The sequence below is a fragment of the Peromyscus leucopus genome, chromosome 3, assembly GCF_004664715.2.
Source record: "Peromyscus leucopus breed LL Stock chromosome 3, UCI_PerLeu_2.1, whole genome shotgun sequence".
In the NCBI taxonomy this organism is placed as follows: domain Eukaryota; kingdom Metazoa; phylum Chordata; class Mammalia; order Rodentia; family Cricetidae; genus Peromyscus; species Peromyscus leucopus.
Window position 1 is genome coordinate 155,842,367 of NC_051065.1, and position 24,000 is coordinate 155,866,366.

Sequence of the window (24,000 nt, forward strand, 5' to 3'; positions counted from 1 at the left end):
CCCAAGTCCTCTGTGCCTGGCTGACTGTGGCTGATGCAGGACTTCTGGGTTTGGCCCACAGCATTGCAACCACTCCATTGTTCCAATAAAGTCAATGTCACCATCGTGCTGGGTGGATTCTGGGAGTAGTTATCTATAAGTATTGAAAATTGACTCAAGTTTATCAAATTATAAAGCAGTTTTCATCTATTTATGGGCTGTTTTCACCACCACCACCCTCCCCAGGAATAGAGCCCAGGGCCTCCTGCCTGCCGACCACATAAACTCAAACACTGAACTAAAGCCCCAGGTCCTGACATATATATATATATATATATATATATATATATATATATATATATATATATATATATATATATAGTTTGGAGACAAGGTCTCCTATAACACCAGCTGGCCTTGAACTTGAGCACCCCCTGCCTCTACCTCCTGGTATTACAGGTGGGCACCACTGTCCCTGAACCCCCGTTTTTACAGTGAGCCTTCAAACCGCCCTAACCTGCAGCTGGTTTTTCTTCAGGAAGTAAAGGATCCGGCTGTCCGAGGAGAGCTGACCACGGACCACCTCAGGCAGTGTGCGGAAGGGCTCTGCCGCCTCCTGGCTTTTCTGGGCTCTTGAGAACCCAGCGTCCTTGAGCTGCTCAGATTCTGTCCCTTTGGCAAATACCCAAATCTCCCAAGTTTTCAAAACCTTCCAGCATTTTAATTGCCCCATTTTAGTCTTCCAAGTTGAAAGCTTTGAAATGTAATGTTTTTCGGGGGTTGGGGGGTGGGTGGGCACCTGTCTGTGATCAGACAGGTTCCTGCCGGTACTTGGCAAAGGCAAGCCGGGCCAGCATCGGCAGGAATCGTACTCTGCCTGTTCATTTTGTGTGACACCCATGGCCACTTTGCTGGCGGCACTCATGTAAGTGACAGGTAAGGAAGGAGTAGGTCGGGAGAGCTGCCCGGCCCTTAAGTTGTTCTGAGAAGTGACAGAAGAAAGAGTCCTAATGAATGGGATCACCTTGAACTTTTATGTGGGTTTAAAGTATTAAAATGACTATTCAGGCAAGTGTAGCATTCAGGTGGTTCAGGATCCCACTTTCAAAAGCTGGAGAGAGAATTCTGCTGTACGGGGTCAGAGAGACAGCTTAGCTCACACTGCTCCTGTAGAGGACCCCGAGTTGTTCCCACAACTGCCTATAGCTCCCGCTTCTGGGGCCCAGCACCCTCTTCTTGATGGTGAAGGCACCTGTACTCATGCATGTATGTACACACACAAAATCAAAATAAATCTTTAGAAAGGAAAAATACCAGTGCATGAAAGAGACGAGGGGATGTTTAGGGGGAAATGTCTGGTGTGCCTGGAGCTTGTGGCTTACAGCGGGAGAAAATGGCATGCATTGTTGTGCAATAGGAAAACCCCCAGCAATTCCAGATGTGACAACTAATTAAACAACGACTTTGCGTTGTGTTATCGCCCATTCTACAGATTCGAGAACTGAGATTCCCTTCATCAAGTAGGGGGCAGCCTTTCTGTAGGTGTTTAACCCTCTCAAAGTCTCCCCTCCATTTGCTTGTTTGTAAAATAGAAATATGTATAAGGCGATTCCGGTGTGATTATACAAAGCTACACTAGCTCACTGATTGATAGCTAATGCTCAAATAATGACTGCTGTTGCTTCCAGTTGTTTTCATGGGCTGTGTAGACTTCCTCAGACTGGAGCACTGCTGTTGACTCCAGTCAGTGGTTGACACAGCTCTCTTTATCATTTTTATTGATAATCCCAGCAGGTCCGTTTGTATAAATTACTAGGTAGGAGAGGGCAAAGTAGGCACTAATTACCTTGGGTGTATCTCCAGGCGGGAGTTGAGCTGTCCGTCATAAGTCCTGTACATGCTGATAAAACATATTGGGCAAAACCAGATGAGCACTTAGATCCTGGGCTGATGGGCCCCGTTTTTCCTGCTCTTTAGATCTAAGGGGTGACAGGACTGTTGGGTGCTTGGGTAAGAGAGAACAGCTGCTTTCCCTGCCAGAGCTGAGGGGATCCACAAGTGATGGGCTCTGCTGAGAGCCACTAAAGGGGCCACTCTGTGTGGCTTTCATTGCCAGGGCCTGGGCAGGGTCCTGGGTGCTGTGGACTGGGTTAGGAGTTACAGGACCCCGCCTGGGCTGCAGGGCTGCACACAGCAGCTCCTGGGTGGCCCCCCTCCCCCATCGCTGTGTCCCAGACCTGAGTCTCTCAGTCCTGGGACTACAAACTGGGTCCAAGCCGCAATTGTGTACTCAGGTCCGTAGCTGCTGAGTGCTGGCTGAGCTAAGGGTGGGCCCGGAATCTGATCCTTGAGGGAAGGAGTGGCCATGGGTTTTCTCAGGTCGCCCTCTGCCAGGGTACAGGCCTCTGACCTGTGCTGGCACCCCAGCACCTTCCCTGCTTTTGTTCTGTTTCACGTTCTGGTTAGAGACAGCATGTATCTTAATTTTTTGGTTTATCTTTAGCCTTTGTTCCAACAATTAGGATGAGATTTTTTTTTTAAATGCCTTTTTGGTGTGTGTGTGCACTATCTTCTCTCTCTCTGTCTGTCTCTCTCTCTCTCTCTCTCTCTCTCTCTCACACACACACACACACACTCTCACACTCACTCACTCATCGGAACCCTGCCTGTGCCCACCAGCCATGCCTGACCCCTGCACACTAGGTGCTCGGTCCGTGTCTGCGGATGGGCAGACGGCCGTTTTGGGGGGGATTCTGTCCTAAACCATATGGTGGGCCTGGTTCTTCACTCCTCCCGGATCTCAGCTGTGTTGCATTTGTGTGAAGTGTGAAGGGGAAGCATGCCTGTCAGCAGCCCCTCAGCATTCTGCACCCGCTCTCTCATGCCGCTTAGCCAGACCAGTGTCTTTTCTGCAGCTAGGGAAGAACCTTCCAGAGTGACATCAGGGCCACCTCCTGAAAACACTGCCTTAGTGACATCTGTTCAGATCAACCGTGTGCCCACTTGCAGGAAAATGAAATTGGGTCCCTAAGTCACACCATATACGAAATGAATTCAAACTGGATCCTGGATGTAGAGCTAATGTACAAGCTAAAACTGAAAAACTTAGACTTGGGATTAGGAGCTGAGTTCACACCAGAAGCTGAAACAGCAAAGAAGAAAAAGAAAACCAACAAAAACAGTACACCCTTAATCCCAGCACTCAGAGGCAGGGAGTCTCTGTGAGTTTGAGGCCAGCCTTGTCCACAGAGCGAGATCCAGGCCAGCCAGGCTGTGGGATGAGACTTTATCACAAAAATAAATAAACAGAACCGTATTAAAAATTGTAATGTCCTATAAATAGTGTCTTCCCAGGAGGTGAAAAGACACATGAAATGAGATGATGTTTCAGACCAGTGTCCTTAGAATCCCAGCAAAAATAATCCAAATTATTTGCATTTCCCTGATGATTAGGGATGTTGAGCAATTCCTTAAATGTCTTTCAGCCATTTGGGTTTCCTCTGTTGAGAATTCTCTGTTTAGTTCTAAAGCCCATTTCTCAATTGGACTGTTGGTTGTTTTGATGTCTAATTTCTTGAGTTCCTTATATATTCTGGATATCAGTCCTCTGTCACATGTGGGGTTGGTGAAGACCTTTTCCCATTCTGTAGGCTGTCGCTTTGCCTTGTTGACCGTATCCTTTGCTCTACAAAAGCTTCTCAGTTTCAAGAGGTCCCATTGATTGATTGTTTGTCTCAGTGTCTGCGCTACTGGTGTTACATTTAGGAAGTGATCTCCTATGCCAATGCGTTCAAGACTACTTCCTACTTTCTCTTCTAGCAGGTTCAGAGTAGCTGGATTTATGTTGAGGTCTTTGATCCACTTGGACTTAAGTTTTGTGCACGGTGACAGATATGGATCTATTTGCAGCCTTCTACACGTTGATATCCAGTTATGCCAGCACCATTTGTTGAAGATGCTTTCTTTTTTCCATTGTACACTTTTGGCTTCTTTGTCAAAAATTATATATCCATAGGTGTGTGGGTTAATGTCAGGGTCTTCAATTCAATTCCATTGGTCCACATGTCGGTTTTTATGCCAATACCAAGCTGTTTTTATTACTGTAGCTCTATAGTAGAGCTTGAAGTCAGGGATTGTGATGCCTCCAGAAGTTGTTTTATTGTACAGGTTTCTTTTAGCTATCCTGGGTTTTTTGTTTTTCCATATGAAGTTGAGTATTATTCTTTCCAGGTCTGTGAAGAATTGTGTTGGTATTTTGATGGGGATTGCATTGAATCTGTAAATTGCTTTTGGTAAGATTGTCATTTTTACTATGTTAACCCTGCCTATCCATGAGCATGGGAGATCTTTTCATTTTCTGACATCTTCTTCAATTTCTTTTTTCAGGGACTTAAAGTTCTTGTCATATAGGTCCTTCACTTGCTTGGTTAGTGTTACCCCAAGGTATTTTATGTCATTTTTGGCTATTGTAAAGGGTGATGTATCTCTAATTGCCTTCTCAGCTTCTTTGTCCATTGTATATAGGAGGGCTACTGATTTTTTTGAGTTGTATCCTGCTATGTTGCTGAAGGTGTTTATAAGCTTTATCAATTCCTGGGTGGAATCTTTGGGGTCACTCAAGCTAGGGAGGCCCACGGAGATCCACAAAGATACCCCCGCAAAAGACTGCTGGCAATGGTCGAGAGACGGCAGGAACTGACCTACTCTGGTGATGGGATGGCCAGACACCCTGATAGTGCCATAAACCTCATCCAAGGACTGAGGAATCTGGATGCAGACATCCACGGCTGGGCCCCTGGTGGAGCACTGGGAGTCTAATTAGTGAGAAAGAAGAGGGTTTATATGAGCGAGAATTGTTGAAGCCAAGGTTGGATAAAGCACAGGGACAAATAACCAAATGAATGGAAACACATGAACTATGAACCAAAGGCTGAGGGGCCCCCAACTGGATCAGGCCCCCTGAATGGGTGAGACAGTCATTTGGCTTGATCTGTTTGGGAGGCAGCTGTGCGTTGGTGCCGGGTCCTGGGCTCGTTGCATGAGTTGGCTGTTTGAATCCTGGGACTTATGCAGGGACGCTTGGCTCTGTCTGGGAAGGGGGGATTGGACCTGCCTGTACTGACTCTACCAGATCGACCCCGGTCCTCGGGGGAGACCTTGATCTGGAGGAGGTGGGAATGGGGGGTGGGCTGGGGGGGAGGGGGCGAGAGGGGGAGAACAGGGGAATCTGTGGCTATTATGTTGAACTGAATGATGTTGTAAAATAAATTTAAAAAAATAATAATCCAAATTAAAAGCAGGCAAGGCCTTGGAATGGGCATGTCCTTGGGGAAGAAGTGTGACGTTCCGGCAGGCACACGGGTGCTCAGCCGTCATCGTGAGGGGACAACCAGCAGAGCCAGATAGATCCCGCCTTCAACCTCAAGCCGGTGTCCTCGAGAGGAGGCAGGAATGAGTGCTAATAAGAGGAGAAATCGGAGCCATCCGGGTTGCTGATGGGAAAGTAAAGTGGCACAGAATGCACTTTCCCAGAATACTAAGCATGTTAGCGTGACAAACCGCCCCCCAGTCTACTCCCACGTGAGTAACTCAAGATAAATGAAAACATGCTTACCTGAAAATTTCCCCGTGAATGTCACCACATCGTTGATAATGAATAGCTTAAAAGTTGAGACAACCCAATACTCACCTACTGAAATGGGTAGATAAAATGGGTATGTCCTCACAGTAGAGTTCACTCCATAAACAAGTTGAGGACTACACACACAGAGCATGGTGTATCATGACACATTTTCTAAGGTTGTGTGAGACCACAGACAGTGGGTCCACATGAACCAGAGGGACTGGGGTGCGGCTCAGTTAAGGTAGCATGTGCCTATCGGGCATAAACTCCTGGGCTTGAAGAAGCAGGAATGGAGGGGCACAAATGTCACCCCAGAAATTGGCAGGCCGAGGCAGGAGGATCGTGAGTTCCAGGCCGGCCTGAGTTGGGTAGCCAGTAAGTTAAAACTGTGGAGACACTGTCAGCCTCTGCCTGAGGCTTGGGTAGGGGGTGACAGGAGATGGTGGGTGCTTGTTAATGGCACGGAGTTTTTTGTGGGGAGAACAGAGCACTCTTATGCTGATGTGATGGTTTCATTACGCCTAGACATTAAAAACATTTGAGTCGTGCACCTTAAGTGGATGAATTGTCGGTGTGTGAGCTCAGAAACTGAAAAGTCGGTGTTTTCTTTTTGCCATGGCAGATCCAGTTCCAGCTGCAGTCTTTAAACACTGAAACCTGTGCATGCTGCATGGAGTAGGGTCTGTGCGCCTCCAGGGTCCAGTGTGGCTTCTGGTGCTTCGCAGCCACCCACATACTCAATGTACTGCAGCGATGTTGGTACTGTGTTAGTTCCGAGAGGCAAAGGGACCCAGTAGTTGTTACTTTAGACCAAGGGCTTCGTCCACCCGATGTCCTTTCCCTGCCACCAGTGCCGCTTGTTCCTTAACAATCGTTCATCTGTTCCCCAGCTGAAATCTGAAAGCAGCTGAGGCATTTTGTGACTTGCATAAAATGTGATTTTCTTTTTACTGAAAAGGAAACTGTTCAGGTGGTGTCTTAGAGTCACTATTGCTGTGATGAAACACCATGACCAAAAACAAGTTGGGGAGGAAAGGGCTTATTTGACTTACACTTCCTCATCAATGTCCGTCATTGAAGGAAATCAGGACAGGAACTCAAACAGGGCAGGAACCTGGCGGCAGGAGCTGATCAGAGGCCATGGAGGGATGCTGTTTACGGGCTTGCTCCTCAGCCCGTTTTCTTATGGAGCTGCCAGTCCAGGGATGGCACTACCCACAGTGGGCTGGGCCCTTCCCATCAATCACTAATTAAGAAAATGCCTTACAGCCGGATGTTATGGAGGCCTTTTCTCAACTGAGGTTCCCTCCTTTTAGATGGCTGTAGCTTGTGTAGAGTTGATAGGAAACTAGCCAGCACAGGTGGAGAGTGTGTGTTTGTTTTGAGGTAGTATAGCCTCATTGTATAGCCCAGGTTAGCCTAGAACTTGAGATCTTTCTACTCAGGAAGATGAAGTAACTTGACTCAGATCACCATGGGGCACTGTCTGTCCTGAAAGCCGGAATCTGTGTGCAGGTGCTCCTGTCCCTCCCTGCTGAGCATGTCTGAATCACAGCTGGCCAGCTACCCCGGGTTCCCAAGCCTCTGAGCTCAGCCTCTGTCAAAGGCAGAGACAAATCGTCCCTCCGTGGTTTATCCTGGCAGCTCTCTGAGTAGAGCAGCCAAGGGTTAAAACCATCCTGAGAGACACAAAACAAAAAGTCTGTTTCTCTCGGTCCCTGCGTTTAGTTGCAAAGGGATTTCTGAAGGTGGGAAACGGAACCGTCAGATGTGGTTCGTGCCGTGCCCATTGTTTTGCCCCCTCCGTTCTGAAGAAACGAGAAGCCCGCCCGCCGTTCCTCTCACCTCCCGATCTGAGCTGCTGTTGCTGCACAGCTGTGGGAGAATTCAGCTCAGCAGACGGCTGTCAGTGCACCTGGCCAGCGCCGGACAGCTTGCAAGTGGCCAAGGGTCCAGAGGCAAACAAGCGCAGTCCTTGTCCTGGGAGACCAGAGTGTTTGCTGAAGTCTGTAATCACAACTGACACTTTGTGATTTGGGAGGGTTTGGGTTAGCTTGCTTCTACACGTTGGTCAAGTGCAGTCCTTCTCTGTAGAAAGTAACTGTCTCGGACGTAAGAACCTGAGTTTGCGGGGTCTAGAGAAAGGGAAGGGGTGACACAAGCTGGTCTTACACTCAGAGCGTGCCTTCTTAGACTCGGAGTCTGGTGACATTTCAGTCCTTTGGCAACCGAGAGTCCAGTTTTATATTAAATGTTTGTCTTGCTTTGTATTGTTTTTGTTTTTCATGTTTTATGTGTATGGGTGTTTGCCTACATGTGTATCTTCATGCCACATGCTTGCGATGCCCTTGGAGGCCAGAGAGGGTGTTGGATTGCCTGGGATTTGTGTTACAGATGGTTGTGAGCCACCATGTGGGTTCTGGGAATGGAACTCGGGTCTTTTGGAAAGGCAGCCTGTGTTTTAACCACTGAGCCATCCTTTCAGCCCCGGGGTTGGTTATTGTTGTTGTCTTATTGTCATAAAAGCATAAAGAAGTTAGCGGAGAGAGCTCCGTGGGTCAAGTGCCTGCCAAGCAAGTGTTAGGACCAGAGTTTGGATCCTCAGGCAGGTGTGGTAGCTGCCGGTAATCCCAACATTACAAAGCAAAGATGAGATCCCCACCATTCCCTAGCAGGATGAGCTGCCAAGCTGAACTGTCTGGAATTGGCAAGCTCCAGGTTCAGTGAGAGACCCTGCCTCAGTAAATAAATTGGAGAGCAATTGAAAACAATAGCCACTGGGCGGTGGTAACACACGCCTTTAATCCCAGCACTCGGGAGGCAGAGCTGGGCAGATCTCTGTGAGTTCAAGGCCAGCCTAGTCTACAGAGTGAGATCCAGGACAGGCACCAAAACTACACAGAGAAACCCAGTCTCAACAAACAAACAAGACAAACTACACAAGAGAAACCCAGTCTCAATAACAAAAAGAAGAAGAGGAGGAGGAGGAGGAGGAGAAGACAATAGCCAATCAGCCTCCACATGCATTATGCATGTGCCCACACACATAAAATGGGCATAATGAGGGTTACACATTGGACACTAACCTGGCCACCATTCTGTTTATACCTGATAAATCATTACAAGTGTGTCCCCCGTGCATTTTAAAATGTGGGAATATACCAACATGGCAGAAGTGAGGGAAATAGTTGCCTCGGCCATGGGTACCCTGGTACTAAGGAACATTTTCTCGGCATCCCAGTCTCCTCATCTGTCTAACTTGGAATGGAAATAGCTCCTGCTTCAGAGAGCTTTGACACTAAATGAGAGAGCATATGTAATGCTTGTACTTTTGTGGGGGGGTGGGAGGGTCAGGCCTAAACCCTGACACTAGGGCCTGTGTGTGTTAGGCAAACACTCAGGCACTGAGCCTGTATACCCTCAGCCTAACGAGCAGATTTTTCTGGTATGGTACACGTTAATTTGCACCCTGGAAAGTCCAAGGCACGTGACCTAATCTTCCACCTTTTGTTGCTGTGCATTCTCCCTGGGAGTTGAGTCTTCTCTGCCCGAGAAGATGCTCTGTAGATGGGATGGCGCGAGCATTGGGATGGTACCGCTGCTTGCCAGGTGCTCGGGAGACACCACCGCCTGATCTCCACTGTGGCCTTCTTCAGGCTTCCTCTCCAGAGATGCCTCTACCGACTGACTGCTTTCCGGAAGGACTTTGGCAGATCGTGATGTCAACGGCAGCATTGAGACAACCAATGTCTTGACACCCTCAGCAGTGTCCCTTGGTGTTCACTGTGTAAATAGTAATGAAAAAGCAAGTTCACCCGAATGTGGGCAGCTTATAGGGACTTGAGTAGGCAGACTTGGTCTGTACCAAGGTCAGCCTCCACAAAAAAAGCCTCCTCTTTGGAAGGCTGTTTTTCTGAGGCTCGCCTCCTCAGCTGCATGTCCATCATATTATAGTGGAAGTTGGGCCTTTGATGTTTAAACGTCAGTGTGTCAAACTCCTCACTACAGAACATGCTATCATCGGGCATTGGCTCAGTCTGTTTCTGTTGCTGGTAGTACAACACCCCAGGCTGGGCAGTTACTAAGGAAGGATGCTTAGGCTTCCAGTTCTGGCCAAGGTCATAGGGCCTCATCTGGTGACCTTGCTGGAAGTGTCCCAAGATGACCCATGGGGTGAGAGCAGGTTTATAACTATCTTCTGCTCAGTATTCCTATGAGGCCACCCATATCCAGTCCTGGGAACTCCCACCATGAGGACCCTGTCTAGTCAGGGCCACTCCAAAGATAGTCAGATAGTCTCCACCATCTTTCCTCACAGTAGAGACTACACCCCAACATGAGCCTGGGAGCCACACTCATCCTGTTGCAGACAGCTTCATAATTGTTCTTTTCCACCCAGAAGCTCAAGAAAATTCCACTATGGCAGGCCATAGCCTCTTAGAATCCTTCTCCCTCCAAGAAAAGAAATTGGCAAAGGTAATATAGGCTCTGATGTAATTACCACAGTGCTCTTTCCCCCCAGAGGTGCCTCTTTTGAGTGACAGATTCTCTCACCGTCCTCCCAAGGACCCTCTTCGGCAGCTGTGGCGTCTGTCCGCCCGACGGGGGCTTCAGGACATGGGACTTCACCTGGAGTCCTATCTGTTCTTCCCTGGCAGCACCAGGATGTAACCCGGAGCCTTGCGCCAGCCAGAAGAGTGCTCACCCCTGGGGCACATGCCCTCCCCAGCCCACCAGCCTCTTGCATTCACTCAAGCGGTCCAGTTCACTGTGCTTCCTCTGGGACTGGCCGGTCATCCCCAGGAGCAGAGGAGTCACTTCTCAGTTGCTTCAAAAGTTGCTCCAGTGGGTCTGGTGACATGTGCCTAGAACCCCAGCAGAGCAGGAGAATCAAGAGTTGAAGACCACCTTGGCCTACATAGCAAGTTCTAGGCCAACCTAGGCTTATATGAGGCCCTGACTCAAAAAGTCAAAAGTAAACAAAATAGAAGTTACTCTTTTTCTTTCAGAGTAATTATTTTGCCTGAAATTCATCCTGTAGCAAATGTTACATCCTTCGTTTCTTTCCACTTGAAATTTTTAAAGGTGTATTTTATGCGAATGAGTGTTTTGCCTGCATGTGTTCCTTTGTGTTACGTGCATGCAGTACCCTAGAGGCCAGAGATGGTGTTGAATCTGCCAGATCTGGAGTTACAGGTGGTTGGTTGTGACTGTCACGTGGGTGCTGGGAACCCATAGTGACGGTCATAGGCAGGGTGTCCGTGTTTGCCAACCCACGGGTTTCCCTAGTGGAAAAACAAGCTCTCACGGCCAGGCCGGTGACTTCTGTGAGAGGATCACTGGACGGCAGCTGGCATACAGGGTTCTATGACTTCAGAGGCTCTTTTTCCCCAAACTCTCCAATGCCTTCTGTACCACGATAGGCATTTTAAAAGAGAAGGTGTTCTGTGAGGATCCTGCCACACTGCTCCAGCGAGCCACGGCTGTTCATGGGTCAGGTTTGAACCCTTCTCAGGACTGACCTTCCTGCTTGTTTTAACTAGGTGACTTTCGCATGGTGATTGGCGAGGAGAAAGCCAAAGTCTTGAACATCGTGAAGCCCAACGTGGCCCACTTCCGAGAGCTCTATGAGAACATACTCCAGGAGGACCCCCAAGTGGTATATAAAATGCAGCAAGGCCGACTAGAGGTGAGCTGTGCGGGCCCTGACTCCGCACTCCCAGAGGAAGAGCTGGTGTTTGTGTATGCCTTCCTTATTTATGGTTTCCGAGTTGGTAGTGATTGAAGCCATGCCGCACACGTACTAGACAAGAATTCTACCACTGAGCTACATCCAGCCCTCTGGTCAGGATTTCTGCTTGCTGGGGTTTACAGTCCTGGGCTGGAACCCCCCTCTAGGATTCATTTAGTTCTTGTAAAGACCAGACTTCCTGGGGATGTGATGGGGGCCATCAACACTTTTTTTTTTTTTTTTGGTCTGGGGCTCTCTAGAGAGATGGCATTGTTGGGGTGATGGAGGTTGGGTAGGAGAGAGACCACTTATTAGTTCATCAATCTGTGGGCCAGGCCAGCAGGCTGGAGACCCAGAGAAGAGTTGATGCTGTAGATTTGAGTCTAGAGGCAGACTGCCTTCTTCAAGGGACCATGGACGTTTCTCTTGTATCCTTCAGCTGCTCACTGAGCCTACCCTACTGTGATGGAGGGTGGCCAGCTGATTTACACTCGCCTGGTCTAGATATTCATTCTCCTCGACATCTGGACTGGTGTTTGACCGGGTAGCTGAGCACGGCAGATTAATCGAGGCACACAAAATGGCCACCACACCCCTACATCTTCTGTGTGTACAGGGAGCACTAATCTCCCTCCTGGGGTGTGATTCTGCTTTCTCGTACTGCTTTGGCCGGGGAGAGAGTGGCAGCCTCAGAGCCTCCGTTTAGTCCTCCACAGTGGCAGCTCTAACATGCCTCCATGACGTTTGCTCTAACATGCCTCCATGACGTTTGCTCTAACATGCCTCCATGACGTTTGCTCTAACATGCCTCCACGACGTTTGCTCACGGGAACACTCCTAGTGCCAATCTCAGGTCAGGCGCTTCTGCACCCAAGGGCCTCATCTGGCTCTGTGAGGCTGCTGGGAGCTGGAGAGCCCTTCAGAGTTCTTCCAGTTCAGGGCAGGAGGCCAGGTCTTTACCTCTGACCAACCTACTTAAACAGCAAGGCAAGTGAATGCGTTCATTCTGAAACTGTTCCTTTTCTTTGTTTGTTGTTAATGTTTGGGACAGGGTCTCACTATGTAGTCCTGGCTGGCCCAGAACTCGCTATGTAGACCAGGATGGCCCTGACCTTAAGTGATGTGTGTGTGGCCCCACATGACTTTGTGGAGTCCGTTCTTTCCTGCCTTGACATGGATCCTGGGGGTGGAACTCGGGCCATCAGCCTGCTGAGCCTTCTCACCTGGCCCTGAAGCTGGTCTTGTCTTCGATGCTAAAATCTCAGCATTTGTGAAGGTGCTGCTGAGGAAGGGGTTGCGGCGGCGGCTGCAAACAGCAGGCCGCTGCACTCCGTGTCACTTGCCTGTTTTCATATTTTTAGTTCTGTGAAGCAAATACACTGTATTAGGGAGCTGGTCTGGTCTCAGTAGTGGGGCTAACTTTTGATTCAGGGGTCTCCAGCAATACATAGTTTTATTTCTGCCTTTGTCCTTGAACAACTTGCTGTATTTAGACTGCATTAGAAACAGAACCAGCTGGGTGGCTCAGTCCTATGTAACAAGTAGTGACAACTAAGTTACAATAACCAGTTACAGCCACTCACCTCCTGTACTCTGGAGGGTCAGAGTGAGGCGGCCTTTGTCGTTTGTGAAGAACAGCATCGAGGCCCAGAGCAGAGGCACAAATACCGATCCCAATGCTTCCTACTCACTTCCCTCACAGCATTCAGCGTGGGAAGGAGAACCTGAGCGCTGGGTTTCATCTGGACTTGTTAGCCGCAGCCCCGCCTCCTTCAGCTGCTGGTTTAAGACAAGCAGAACGTTGTAAACTGCAAGTCAGAAACTGATCCCCCAAAGAGGTTTCTCTGGGAGCTGGAGAGATGGCTCAGTGGTTAAGAGCTCTTCTTGTAGAGGACCTGGATCCAGTTCCTAGCACCTCCATGGTAGCTCAAAACTGTCTAACTCTTAATTCCAGGGGATCTGACACCCAGTTCTGGGCTCTTCTGGAACTAGGCACACACATGGTACACAGACATACGTGCAGTCAAAACATCATTGCATAAATAAAATAATTGTTTTAATGTTTAAAAGGCTTTTCTTCTTTACTCATGAAGAAGTGAAATATTCTAGAACCAGGACTGTCCTTTTTGAAGGGACTGTAACCCTGGCCATGTAAATAAATGCTCAGTTTCCTTTGCCACCTGGGGTAGGTGTGGTGCTTACCTACCCCAGAGGAGAGAAAACCTTATTTAATTACAGATGTATGCATGGGAGTCCCACAGAGTGTGAGCGTCTTTCTGTGGGGTTTTTAAATAGAATCCATGTGTCCTGTGTCTAGACTTGAGAGCACTTGCAAAGACGTCATCTCTCTCTGTCTCTCTCTCTCTCTCTCTCTCTCTCTCTCTCTCTCTCTCTCTCTCTCTCTCTCTCTCTCTTTCCCAGATAGATAAAAGCCCAGAAGGACAGTTCACTCAGCTGATGACATTGCCCAGAACCTTACAGCAGCAAATCAATCACATCATGGACCCTCCTGGGAGGAACAGGGATGTGGAAGAGACCTTACTGCAGGTGGCTCAAGACCCCGACTGCGGTGACGTGGTGCGGCTAGGTGTGTCCACGGGCTGGGTGTCGGGCAAGGGCCGGCTGCGGTGGACGCAGCCTCTGTGGCCCTCAGATGCATTCTTTCTTCCTCCTTGCCTAACGAGATCAAGAGAGTGATTCCGTCTGGGGAGAAGAAAACCATGAACACTTTGGGGTTTTTCAAATCTCAGTGTTCACTTGCTTGAAGCAGGCAATGGGAACAGTTTCAGGGTCCTGGGCCCTAAATCACCGCCAGAGGTTGAAGCAGTGCTTTTGGTTTCCAGATGTGAATTGGGAGATGTGTCTGCCCCTTGTGGTATGAGAAGGACAGAGACCGCTGCCATCGCCAGCTTCTCTCTGACTGGTCCCCGGCACTGTCTACCTGTAACGTGAAGTCTGTTTATTAGGGTACACAATCTATCACCACATCGACCCTCTGGTGCCTCTCAGGCTGTGTTTCTCCAGATTCGCCCCAGGACTGGACCTCCCTAACGTTTATCAACAGATTCAAATCTGTGTGGTGGGGCAGACTTGTAATCTCTGCACTCAGGAGACTGGAGCAGGAGATTTGCCCGTAGTTCATAACCAGCAGAGACTAACTACATAGTGAGTTAGTTCAGGGCCAGCCTGGGCTAAGTAGCAAGGCAAGGCTCTGTCTAAAAACAACAGAAAAATCTCACCCTTTTCTTGAGAGACCCACCTCTCTCTAGGGTAGCAAAGGACAGTAGGGCAGAAGTAATTATGAAACTGGAAATGACCCCGTCTCTCTAGCGAGTCCATTGTCCTGCTTGTCCTCAGTAAGTGTGTGTTGATTGGCAGTGCAGTCTGCAGTAAGGAACTTGGAGGGTGACTCCCAGCTGACATGAGGCTGGCCCCGCTCTCCCTGTCTCCGGAACCTGCACCAGGTTTCGTGAGTGTGTGAGTGTGTGCCCATGTACTCGATCCCCCGCGGCCAGGACAGGCCGTGATGGGGTCGCTGCTGCCGTAAGGCGATGGGAGATTTGGAATCTGTGTATTCTTGTTATTTACTTTTACAGTGGATGCTTTTCTCCTAGATAAGAAGGAAACATTCCTTTAAATCTTTCTGTACCTTGGTTGGAACTGAGAACTAGAAGACCCAAGCAGCTTTAAACTCCTAAGATGACCTTTGAGGGTCACCGCCACCGCTCTTGTTTTGAGGTGGCCAAGGTGTACAGCAGCCCGGCCTTTGCCAGTGGTCACACAGCTCAGGCTGCCCCCAGCCGCCCTCCCCAGTGCCCAGCCTCTCTTCTAACACCCTAGTCAGAGTCACTCTCCACAGGGACAGCGCTCCCCCGCTAGTGCTGCTGGAAAGCTGCAGATACCTACTTTCGGACTTTTAAGACTGCTCAGGTGACAGCCATCCGCCCGGCTTCTCCTGATGTCCTTTTGTTTTTGTGTTTCGCAGGGGTCTCGTCGATCGTCAGGCCTTCGAGCATCAGGCAGAGCACCAAAGGCATTTTTACTGCCGGTAAGCGTTTTGGCGATAGGCGTCCGTGGGGTGCCTGCTGGACAGAATGGCTTGCAAAGCTTTGCACATGCCTCCCCTCTACTGGTGGACTCCTCACGCTTCACCACCGTACATAGGGGCCCTGCAGTACCCTAGACACGGTTGTGGCTGTAGTGTGCCCTGAACATCTACCAGGTCCCTGTCTGAGGTACTGGCAGGAGGCTGGGCCTCTCCTCTTTGTCCCTCTGAGAGCTCCTGTGTGGGGGTCACGCCCTCACATTCCTGTATTGAAGCAGTGGTACCGGGCACCCCCTCCCCAACACCCCCCCTCCCCAGCACCCCTTCACAGAGACCTGCTGGGCTCTCAGGCCCTCAGTGAGGGGTTTCTTTCCCTGCTGTTCCCTGAGTAATGAATTGGTTGCCATTCCTCTGCTCTCCAGCTCTAGGGCCATCTCCTGTGGGTAATCAGAAGGCAGTGCTTGGGCTACCAGTTATGTCCTCTCTTCTGTCCCTGTCCTCCTGTCCGGCCCGCCCACTCACGGCCTTCCTCCTGCCTCAGTACTACTCCCAGTCGTTACTGAAGGTTCAGCGCTGAGATGTGGCACGTGGTGTGCTTTTCCTCCTCTGCCCCAGGGAGTGTCTTCGGCTGCCCCGTGGGTTCTGCCTGGCCCCTCTGTCTGCCTTTTCCTCTCTTGGTGTGTTCACAGTGTCCTGTGGATGAGCAGGTTCCGGAAAAAGGCTGAATCTGCAGACTGTGTGCGTGAAACCTTCTCTATCCTTACACGGAGTTAGCAGTTAGGCCGGGTAGAGAATACAAGTAACTGCCCTTCAAACCTTGAGGTCACTGGGTCTGGTGGCACACCCGTGATCCCAGCACCCAGGAACTCACAGTTCAAGGCCATCCTTGTCTCCATAGCAAGACCCTGTTTCCGAGCAGAAAAGAGAGGGGAGGGGAGGCAGAATTTTGAAATAATTACTGCAATTATTCCCTCACTTTTCAGACTACCGTTGAAGTTCAAAGCCTTGCTGCTCCTTAGTCCATCGTGTGTGTTCTTTCTGGAAGCTTGTGGAGTCTTCCTTCTCCCCGGGGCTCTGGAGGCTCAGTGGCAGGCTGTGATGTGATTGTTTTGATCTCTTTTCCTGGCCACTCTCTCAGTGGGGAAACCCAGAATCGTCTCTCATCCCCCATTTGTTTCTCAGTCCTCTTCTCTGAGTCCTTTATCCAGATGCTGGCGCGCCTAGACCAGGGGTTGCTCTTTCTCTTGTCCCCATGTGTTAGCCTTGTGGTCTTTTTCCCTTGCTCTCTGGGAGGTTTTCTCAACTGTGGTTCTGATCCCACAGGTCTGTGGGGGTGTGGGGTAGGGGTGGGGGTGTCATGTGGGGGGTGCTGGGTGTCGCACGCTGTACAAGTACTTTCCCACTGAGTTCCTTCCCTGGCCCTGCTCCTTTGTTTTTTTATTTCCAGCACTTTTGTCAGATGTATCCTCAGATACTGCCAGTTGCCCACCAGAGTGGCTCTGCCCAAGAGTGGGGTGTGGGAAATCTTCTTTCTCCCCCCTTCCCAGCACTTAGTATCATCATCGTTGTTCAGAGACCCGTGTGTTAAGCATCTGTCCTGGGCTGGCTGCTCAGGATATGAAGGTGGGCATTGGCCATCCTGCCTCCTGAGCTGGAAAGGGAGACGGACACACGTGTTAATGGAAATGGGACAGGGGTAGCTCCCAAACCGAGTGGCCCTTCACCCTGGACCTGCTCCTTGGGTGTGAGACTGCCCTGGAACTGGTGTGGCCATACTTCTTAGAGTCTCACAGTCCAGTACATGCCGCTCAGAGTACTTGTTCCCAGGATACAGCATTGCCCTCCTGAGGCTGTGGAAAGACCTGGCCAGGTTTCAACAGTAGTAAACACTAAGTCGGCTGCAGAAAAGATCTCCCACAACTCGGGGTGGAGCCGTGTGTTTCTAACTGAGATAGTCACTTATTCTGTGCTCCTGCTAGTGTGCCCTGGTAAGGCCGACATGGGGGTGCTTTCGTTTGCTTGGGTGAATCAGGCTCTAGATTTGTGTTGTGCCTGTGGCTGGCTGCTCCTTGTCATGATCATCCTTGAGCGAGACTTACAGATTGATTTTCCTGAGCGGGGACTTCCTAGAAGGAACATTTAATGCTTTTAGTTGTAATAATGGTGTTATTGGGTTTGTCTTTTAATCTTGTTCTTTCAGAGAGACATGCAGAAATATTTATGGATAAAATAATATGATACCTGAGATTTGCTTTATAATAAATGATGGAAGGTAGTGGATTCTGGATTGTTTCTGAGCTGGTGTGTTGTTGAAATCCAGTAAAGATAAGTAGGGCTGTATCAATATTCTGTTATTCTGTCAGTATTTGTGTATTTTTAGTTAAGACAGGGTATCGTATAGCCCTGGCCAGCCTCAAACTTGCTATGTAGCCAAGGATGACCTCAAACTCTTGATCCTCCTGCCTCACCTCCCATGTACTAAGACATAACAGGTTTGCACCACCACACCTGGGTTTATGTAGTGCTGATCAAATCCAGGGCCTCGTTCATGCTGGGCATGTGTTCGAACTGAGCCACATCCAGACCTTGTTGGTTTTTTGAGAGACAGTATGTTGCTGTGTGGAACAGGGTGAGCCTCTGAATGCTGGAATTTCTGTCTGTTAATGTCAGTTTGTGAGTATGTTTGAGTCTTTCTGTAATTAAAGATTTAGGGGTGGGGGATTCTAGAAAAACCAAACTATTTTTCTTAGCTGGACTCCTTTGGCCAATGAGAAGCTTTACCTTCTGCTCCATCCACGTACACTGTGAGGTAGAACCATACTGTTTGTCACTTAAAATTTTTTGGCACTTTGGGTCTAAACAGTGGAGAAACTGAAGGATTTCATCCCATTGTGTGCCTGATTTTAATGAAAGTAACTTCAGTTGTGGCAATGTCTTACTGAGAAAGGCAGCCTCTATAAAAACTGAATAATGGTCCCGTCATAACACACGCCAAAATAAACCCAAAAAATTGCTTCTCCTGTTTGAATAGTGAAGATTGGATAGGTGTGAGATAATCAGTGTGAATCCCAGACCCACCTCCTGATAACCTCCAAGCTGAGCCAGGCCCGGGTCCTCTTTCCACTAATTCCTTCTGTTCGCCAGCAGAGGGCAGTGCAGCAGAACCTGCCGCCCGGGTTCCCTCAAGGCTCAGGACAATGACTTGCTCCACCTTTCTTTCCAAGGGGCCCACACTGCACTGTGGGAGCCCATAGGCTGCGGAAACTGTAGGAAAGGATGAGTCCTGTAGTTCTGTGGGTCTTCTGGCCTTGCTCCTGGCCTCTGTATATGCTGTGACATCTGTAACCAGCCCCTCAGATTGTGTTGGGAAGCGTGGCCAGTGTGGTGTGGGCCCGACCCCTGTGTCTTCGTGGCTTCCCTTTGTAGTTCTCCCCATCAAACACACTCGTTCTTGTTGAGTACATAAATATTCTGTTCCTCTTCTCTGGAAGTTTCTTCTTTAGGAGCTGATCTCCGTCTCTCTTAGACCATGTTGTTAGCAGAGCAGCAGGGCTCTCCTCAAGTTTTGGGGGTCATGAAGGACTGAGGCCAGCGGGGTGCCCCTGAAGAAAGAACTTTGTCGTGGAGGGTATCACATCTCTGCTAACGAAAGACTAGCTAAGCCGACTGTCACTGTCTGAGCAGCAGCCCATTACAGAGTGTCTCTGCCCGGCTAGAGACAGCCGCAGCAGTTTGAGGAAGCTGGTGTGGGGACAGGTAGGTAAATAAATGGGAGAGGCAGTGACCAGCCTGCGAGATAGGCCAGAGCCCCCCAGAGGATGGCCCCAAAACTGCCTTCAGCCTTCAGGAGTACAGAGCTTCCTGAGGGCAGAGGGAAGCGCCTGGCCCATGTCGGAAGACTGCAGCAGCAGATGGAGAGGGAGAGCTGTTGCCAGAGAGACCGGCAGACAGGGTTACAGCCAGCCAGCCAGCTGAGGGACCCCTGCAGCCCGAGCCCAGTCCAGGGCAGCACAGACAAGAGAAGAGCGCCCAGAATGGAGTGTCTGGGGCACGGGAGTGGAGAAGCAAGCAGTCAGGCTCAACTCAAAAAGTTCCCGCCTCGGGAGGCGGTGGGGCCGCCCTCCGAGGGGCCGGGGGCTGGGAAGGCTCTTTTCTGATTTCCCCCACCTGTCTTTATGGTCAGTCAGAATTAACTCTAGGGGCAGATCCCTCTCCCAACTTCAAAAGATTCAGCTGAATTAACAAGACAGGTTTAGTCTTGTCCCTAAAAAATATCCCAGCATGCCTCACTGCTTCTCAGCCCTTTCCTGAAACACTGTGGAGCCATAGTTATTTTCTTTTTGCATTGCCTTTCTAATGTTTATCGCTTAATCCTGAACATCTACCCTTTCCCCCCCCCCCCCCCCCGCTTCTCTCTCCTCCCCCCCTCCTCCCAGCGGGGTCTCTCTGTCTGAGGCTGCAGTGAACTCAGCTCTTCTGGCTTTGGTCTCTGAGGTCTAGGATTGCAGAGGTGTACTGCCACACCCAGCTAAATCTAAAACTTGTCAGAGTAAGTTGTAGCTCTGCCTCAGATGACCTTTCCCCTGTGGATAGGTCTTCATTTGGAACTCACTGCAAGTATTTGGAGGCTCCCCGGCTTTCTCCTTGAAGGTGTGAATATAGACTTGCAGGTTAGAGGTTTGAACAGCTGAGGCACACCCCTGCCTTAGAGTGGTTTCTGGAGAATGGCCTGCGCTAATGGCCCCTTCTTGTTGAGGCTTTTTCTTTCTGAATTGAAGGTGCCGTCTAGATGGATTTTTCTTCTCTCTCTCTCCTTTGGCCTGTCTTTGTTACTAGACCAGGGCCCCTTGCATGCTGAGCACTGAGCACACACCTCAGAGTAGAGTACAGCAGCCCCTGGAGCCCAGTTCTGTCGGACGTGGTTAATACAAACAACCCAGCCTGGAGTCCACTCGGCACTCTCCGTGACCTCGTCAGGGGCTTTCCCCTTTCCCAGTCAGGGTCACCGACCTGTTGTTCCCTGTGCTTCACAGCCCCTGCTGTCTGTCCTTTGAGGGACACTTGGCCTGTTTCAATTTTATGAAATTGATGGTTGAAAACTAAAGCCTTTGCTGAAATTAACCTGTTTGTCCTTAACCTTGCGCACACCTCAGAGCCTGTGAAAACCTGGTGGGATTGAGCACTTTCCGGGTGGTATGGCTACAGACAGAGCCCGTGAGAGTTTGGCCTCTGGCCCCCCAGCATGGAAGTACACATAAACACAGCCAACTTTCCTGCAGCTTTGGGAGCTCGCATTGACAGCCAAGCCTGTCTGTGGCTGGACCCTCTCTTACCTCCAAACGAGGCCCAGAAAGGGAAAGTCACGGTCACACTCCTAGTCCCGCCGCACCCACAACCCAAGCCTCTGCTCTTCCTAGCACGCCGGTTCCCTGCTGCAGCCTTTCTGACAGAGCTGACGGAGGGAGTGTGTTCAGTGAGGGGAGACTTTGGTCCTCTCAGCAGCTGAAGGTGGCCACTCAGCTGTGTTCAGTGTTTACCTGCCGGTCCGGCTCAGAGGAGCTTGTCACTGAGCTTGCCGAAGGTCTCTAGCCGTGACTCAGCAGCCCGGGCTGGCCGCACTGAGTCTTGCATGTGTGACTCCCTGGCTTCCACTCGGTCTTCTGGTTGGTTCCGCTGGAATTAGAAACAGCACCTTATGTAATGCTCATCCAGCCCCAGTGCTCAGGTGGGTGAGGCTGGCCAGAGTCATTGCTCCAGGGAGAAAATTAAGAGGGGTGGAGGCAGTGAAAACGCTCTGAGTTTCTCAACAAGATCATGTCGAGCCAGGAGCACGCATCCAGACTCCTCACTAATGATTTTGGGAACCCTGCCTTTCTCTCAGTCACTGCCTGCAGTCGCCCAGGTTCTGCACGGGCGAGGCACTTCCAGGTAACAGGGCCAGATAGTTCAGAAGATCACTCCCTGGAATGAATCGTGCCCCCCTGTCAACGTGTTCACCAAGCCTGCAGCCAGGAGCATGCTCTTCCAACCTCAGCACAGATCACAGTGTACAACTCCAAGAGAAAAAGGCCTCAGCTCCTCAGGCCACACCCTAAAGCACTGGGCGACCTCACCCTCAACACAAGGAAGTCAGACCTATAATAACGTCCACTGGCGGAGCTGGAGAACCCCCGCCTACCACTGATCCCTTTGTATGCGTTTCCCATCAGCCCCAGCGAGCCTCTTCTCTGGGGTCTTGTAGTTGGGATGAGGTCAGGGCTGTGAGAGCCTGTTGTGTGTTGCTGGGGAGCAGGTACTGCACCAGGTGCAAGGGACACAGGGTGACTGAACAAGGTCCCTCTCCTGGAAGAGCTGTCAGTCTAGGCAGAGAGGCAGGAGAATCAGCTCCAAACACTGTACAGTGTGGTAAATGTTAGGTGAGAGCTGAGCACCAGGCACGAGAGCAACCTGGCAAACGTCCTAAGCAGGAAATAGTGAGAACAGCGTTTGTTCTGGGCAGACAGGAGGCATGTGTGGGTCACAGAAGCAGCAAGATGACGAGGCTGGTGCAGGTGTTCCTCTCTTCTGAAAGACCTGTGAACATAAACAGTTCCCCCTGTTTATGTTCCCGCCAGTACCCCCGTAACTCAAAGACTTGCTATCCCAGGCAGTCTAGTTCCATGAGCAGCATTGTATGTACAACAGAGGCCCAGCTCAGAATCTCTGCTACACGTCTCTTGGCCTTCAGCTCCCAGGTTCTAAGGAGTGTCCAGTCAGCCCACCATAGCCCCCATCCAAAGACAAGCCTCCGGTCAGATCGACACTGGCGCCCTAGCTGCGTGTCCGCCGAACAAGGCTCATTTTCTCACCCACACTTCTTCTTCTCTTGCAGGTGTGAAGAAGTCAGTGATTTATAGTTCACGGAAACTGAACAAAATGTGGAAAGGCTGGGTGAGGAAAACACCCTGACTTGCTGTGTTTTTGTTTTGTATAGATTATGAATAAATGCTCCGTGCTTTTTGATGGGGCTTTCTCTGTCACTCTGACTGCTTGGATTGAGGAGATCAGGGTTTGCAGCACACTTGGTAGGGTTTGTTTTGGGTTTGTGTTTTGCTTTTAGACAGGGTTTCATTCTGTAGCCCTGGCTGGCCTCGAACTCACAGAGATCCACCTGTCTCTGCCTCCTGAGTGCTGGGATTGAAGGCGTGCGCCACCATGCCTGGCCATGCTTGTTCCTTTTTTTTTTTTAAATTTGCGAGTCAGACACTAACTCAGGTACAACCCAAACACATAAGAGGGCTTTGCATCCCAAGAAATGTCTTCTGGGTACAGAGTTGAAAGGATGCTTTGTGAGCCAGGTTGGGGAAGGGGTTCTGACTCTGAGAACACAGTCTGGGTCATGACGCATGCTGCTGCGCTTCTGAACTTGCAGCCTGGAAAGACTAAGCCCCCCAAGCTGCTTACCTTCCCACGGGAGGCAGCTTCCTCCCGGGCTCGGATGGCAGGAGAAGAGGAGCTCCATGGATGTGAACCAAGGAGGAAGGACACCAGCAAGCAGTTTCGTCCTCCACCACAGGTGGCTTATCTGTTCCGTCAAACCTCAGGGTCTTCGTAGCCTCGTGCCCTCTCTGTCCACCTCATACTGTTTCCGTCGTCAGTACTCGGGTGCTGACCCTCCGATTCTGTTGTGAATTCTGACTATGTAAGTTTCCTATCTTAGAATTCATCCCATTTCAACCTAAATTAGAAGCTTGTACTTAGTGCCCCAGCTTGGCTTCCTATTGCTGAAATAAAAGACCATGACCGAAACCAACTTGGGGAGGAAAGGGTTTATTTCAGCTTGCAGTTTGTAGTCTCATCGTCTGGGGAAGTCAGAATAGGCACTGGAGGCAGGAACCGAGGCAGAGGCCATGGAGGGGTGCTGCCTCCAGTGCTCCTCTTGACTTGCCCAGCCTGCTTCCTTACAGCACCCTGTCCAGACCACCTGTCCAGAGAGGGAGGGGTCCTCCCATATCGTCAGTCAAGAAAATATCCCTCAGACTTGCCTACAGGCTAGTCTGATGGAGGCACCTTCTCAGTTGGGGTTTTCTCTTCCCAGATGACCTTGGCTTGTGAGGTTGACAGAATTAACCAGCGTACTTAGCAGATGAGTCAACTCTGTTGAACACAGCTTCACTACCAACTCTAAGACTTTGGTCTGTGTGAACAGTGTTTCCCTCTGTGAAATGGGGATGGCGTTTCACAGCTCCGTCGGGTGCTCTCTGGTGCCCGTTTTGCGCTGTAAGCCCACCTGTTTATTCTTTCCGTGGTGGTTACTGCCGCTGTCTTTCTGTATCATGGCATCAGAGATTTTTTTTCCATAGGAAGCTAATATGATCCCTGCTGTTTATAAGACACAACAGGAACCTCCTCCCAGGCCAGTCAGCATCCTCTGCTAGAGCTCTGCTGCGCCTTCTGTCCCATATCCGGTAAAGTCTTTTCTGTCCCACAGTAACGTCTGTGCACTCAGTAGAGCTCGGAACATCAGGTTCATTTTCCAGATGTGGAACCTGAGGTCTCCTGAGAGGAAGATACAGCCTAAGGTCATAACACAGCTAAGTAACAGCTGGGCCAGCAGCCCTGGCCCCTGGTCTTCAGTCCCTG

The 24,000-nt window shown here is 50.1% G+C and overlaps 1 protein-coding gene across 2 annotated transcripts in view; it reads left to right on the plus strand.

Moving 5' to 3' along the window:
• Positions 1-23,170, plus strand: part of Tamm41 (TAM41 mitochondrial translocator assembly and maintenance homolog) — a 38,918-nt gene extending 15,748 nt beyond the window's left edge. Inside the window, exons 5-9 of one of the 2 annotated variants that reach the window (XM_028863975.2) lie at positions 11,146-11,291; positions 13,755-13,920; positions 15,319-15,381; positions 22,250-22,308; positions 22,790-23,170. In XM_028863975.2, coding sequence (XP_028719808.2) covers positions 11,146-11,291; positions 13,755-13,920; positions 15,319-15,381; positions 22,250-22,308; positions 22,790-22,972 — 617 coding nt within the window. In that variant the 3' untranslated portion in view covers positions 22,973-23,170. Of the gene's footprint in view, positions 1-11,145; positions 11,292-13,754; positions 13,921-15,318; positions 15,382-22,249; positions 22,309-22,789 lie in introns of those variants that run through there. The other variant, XM_028863976.2, reaches the window with a different exon arrangement.
• The last annotated feature ends 830 nt before the right edge of the window (positions 23,171-24,000 follow it).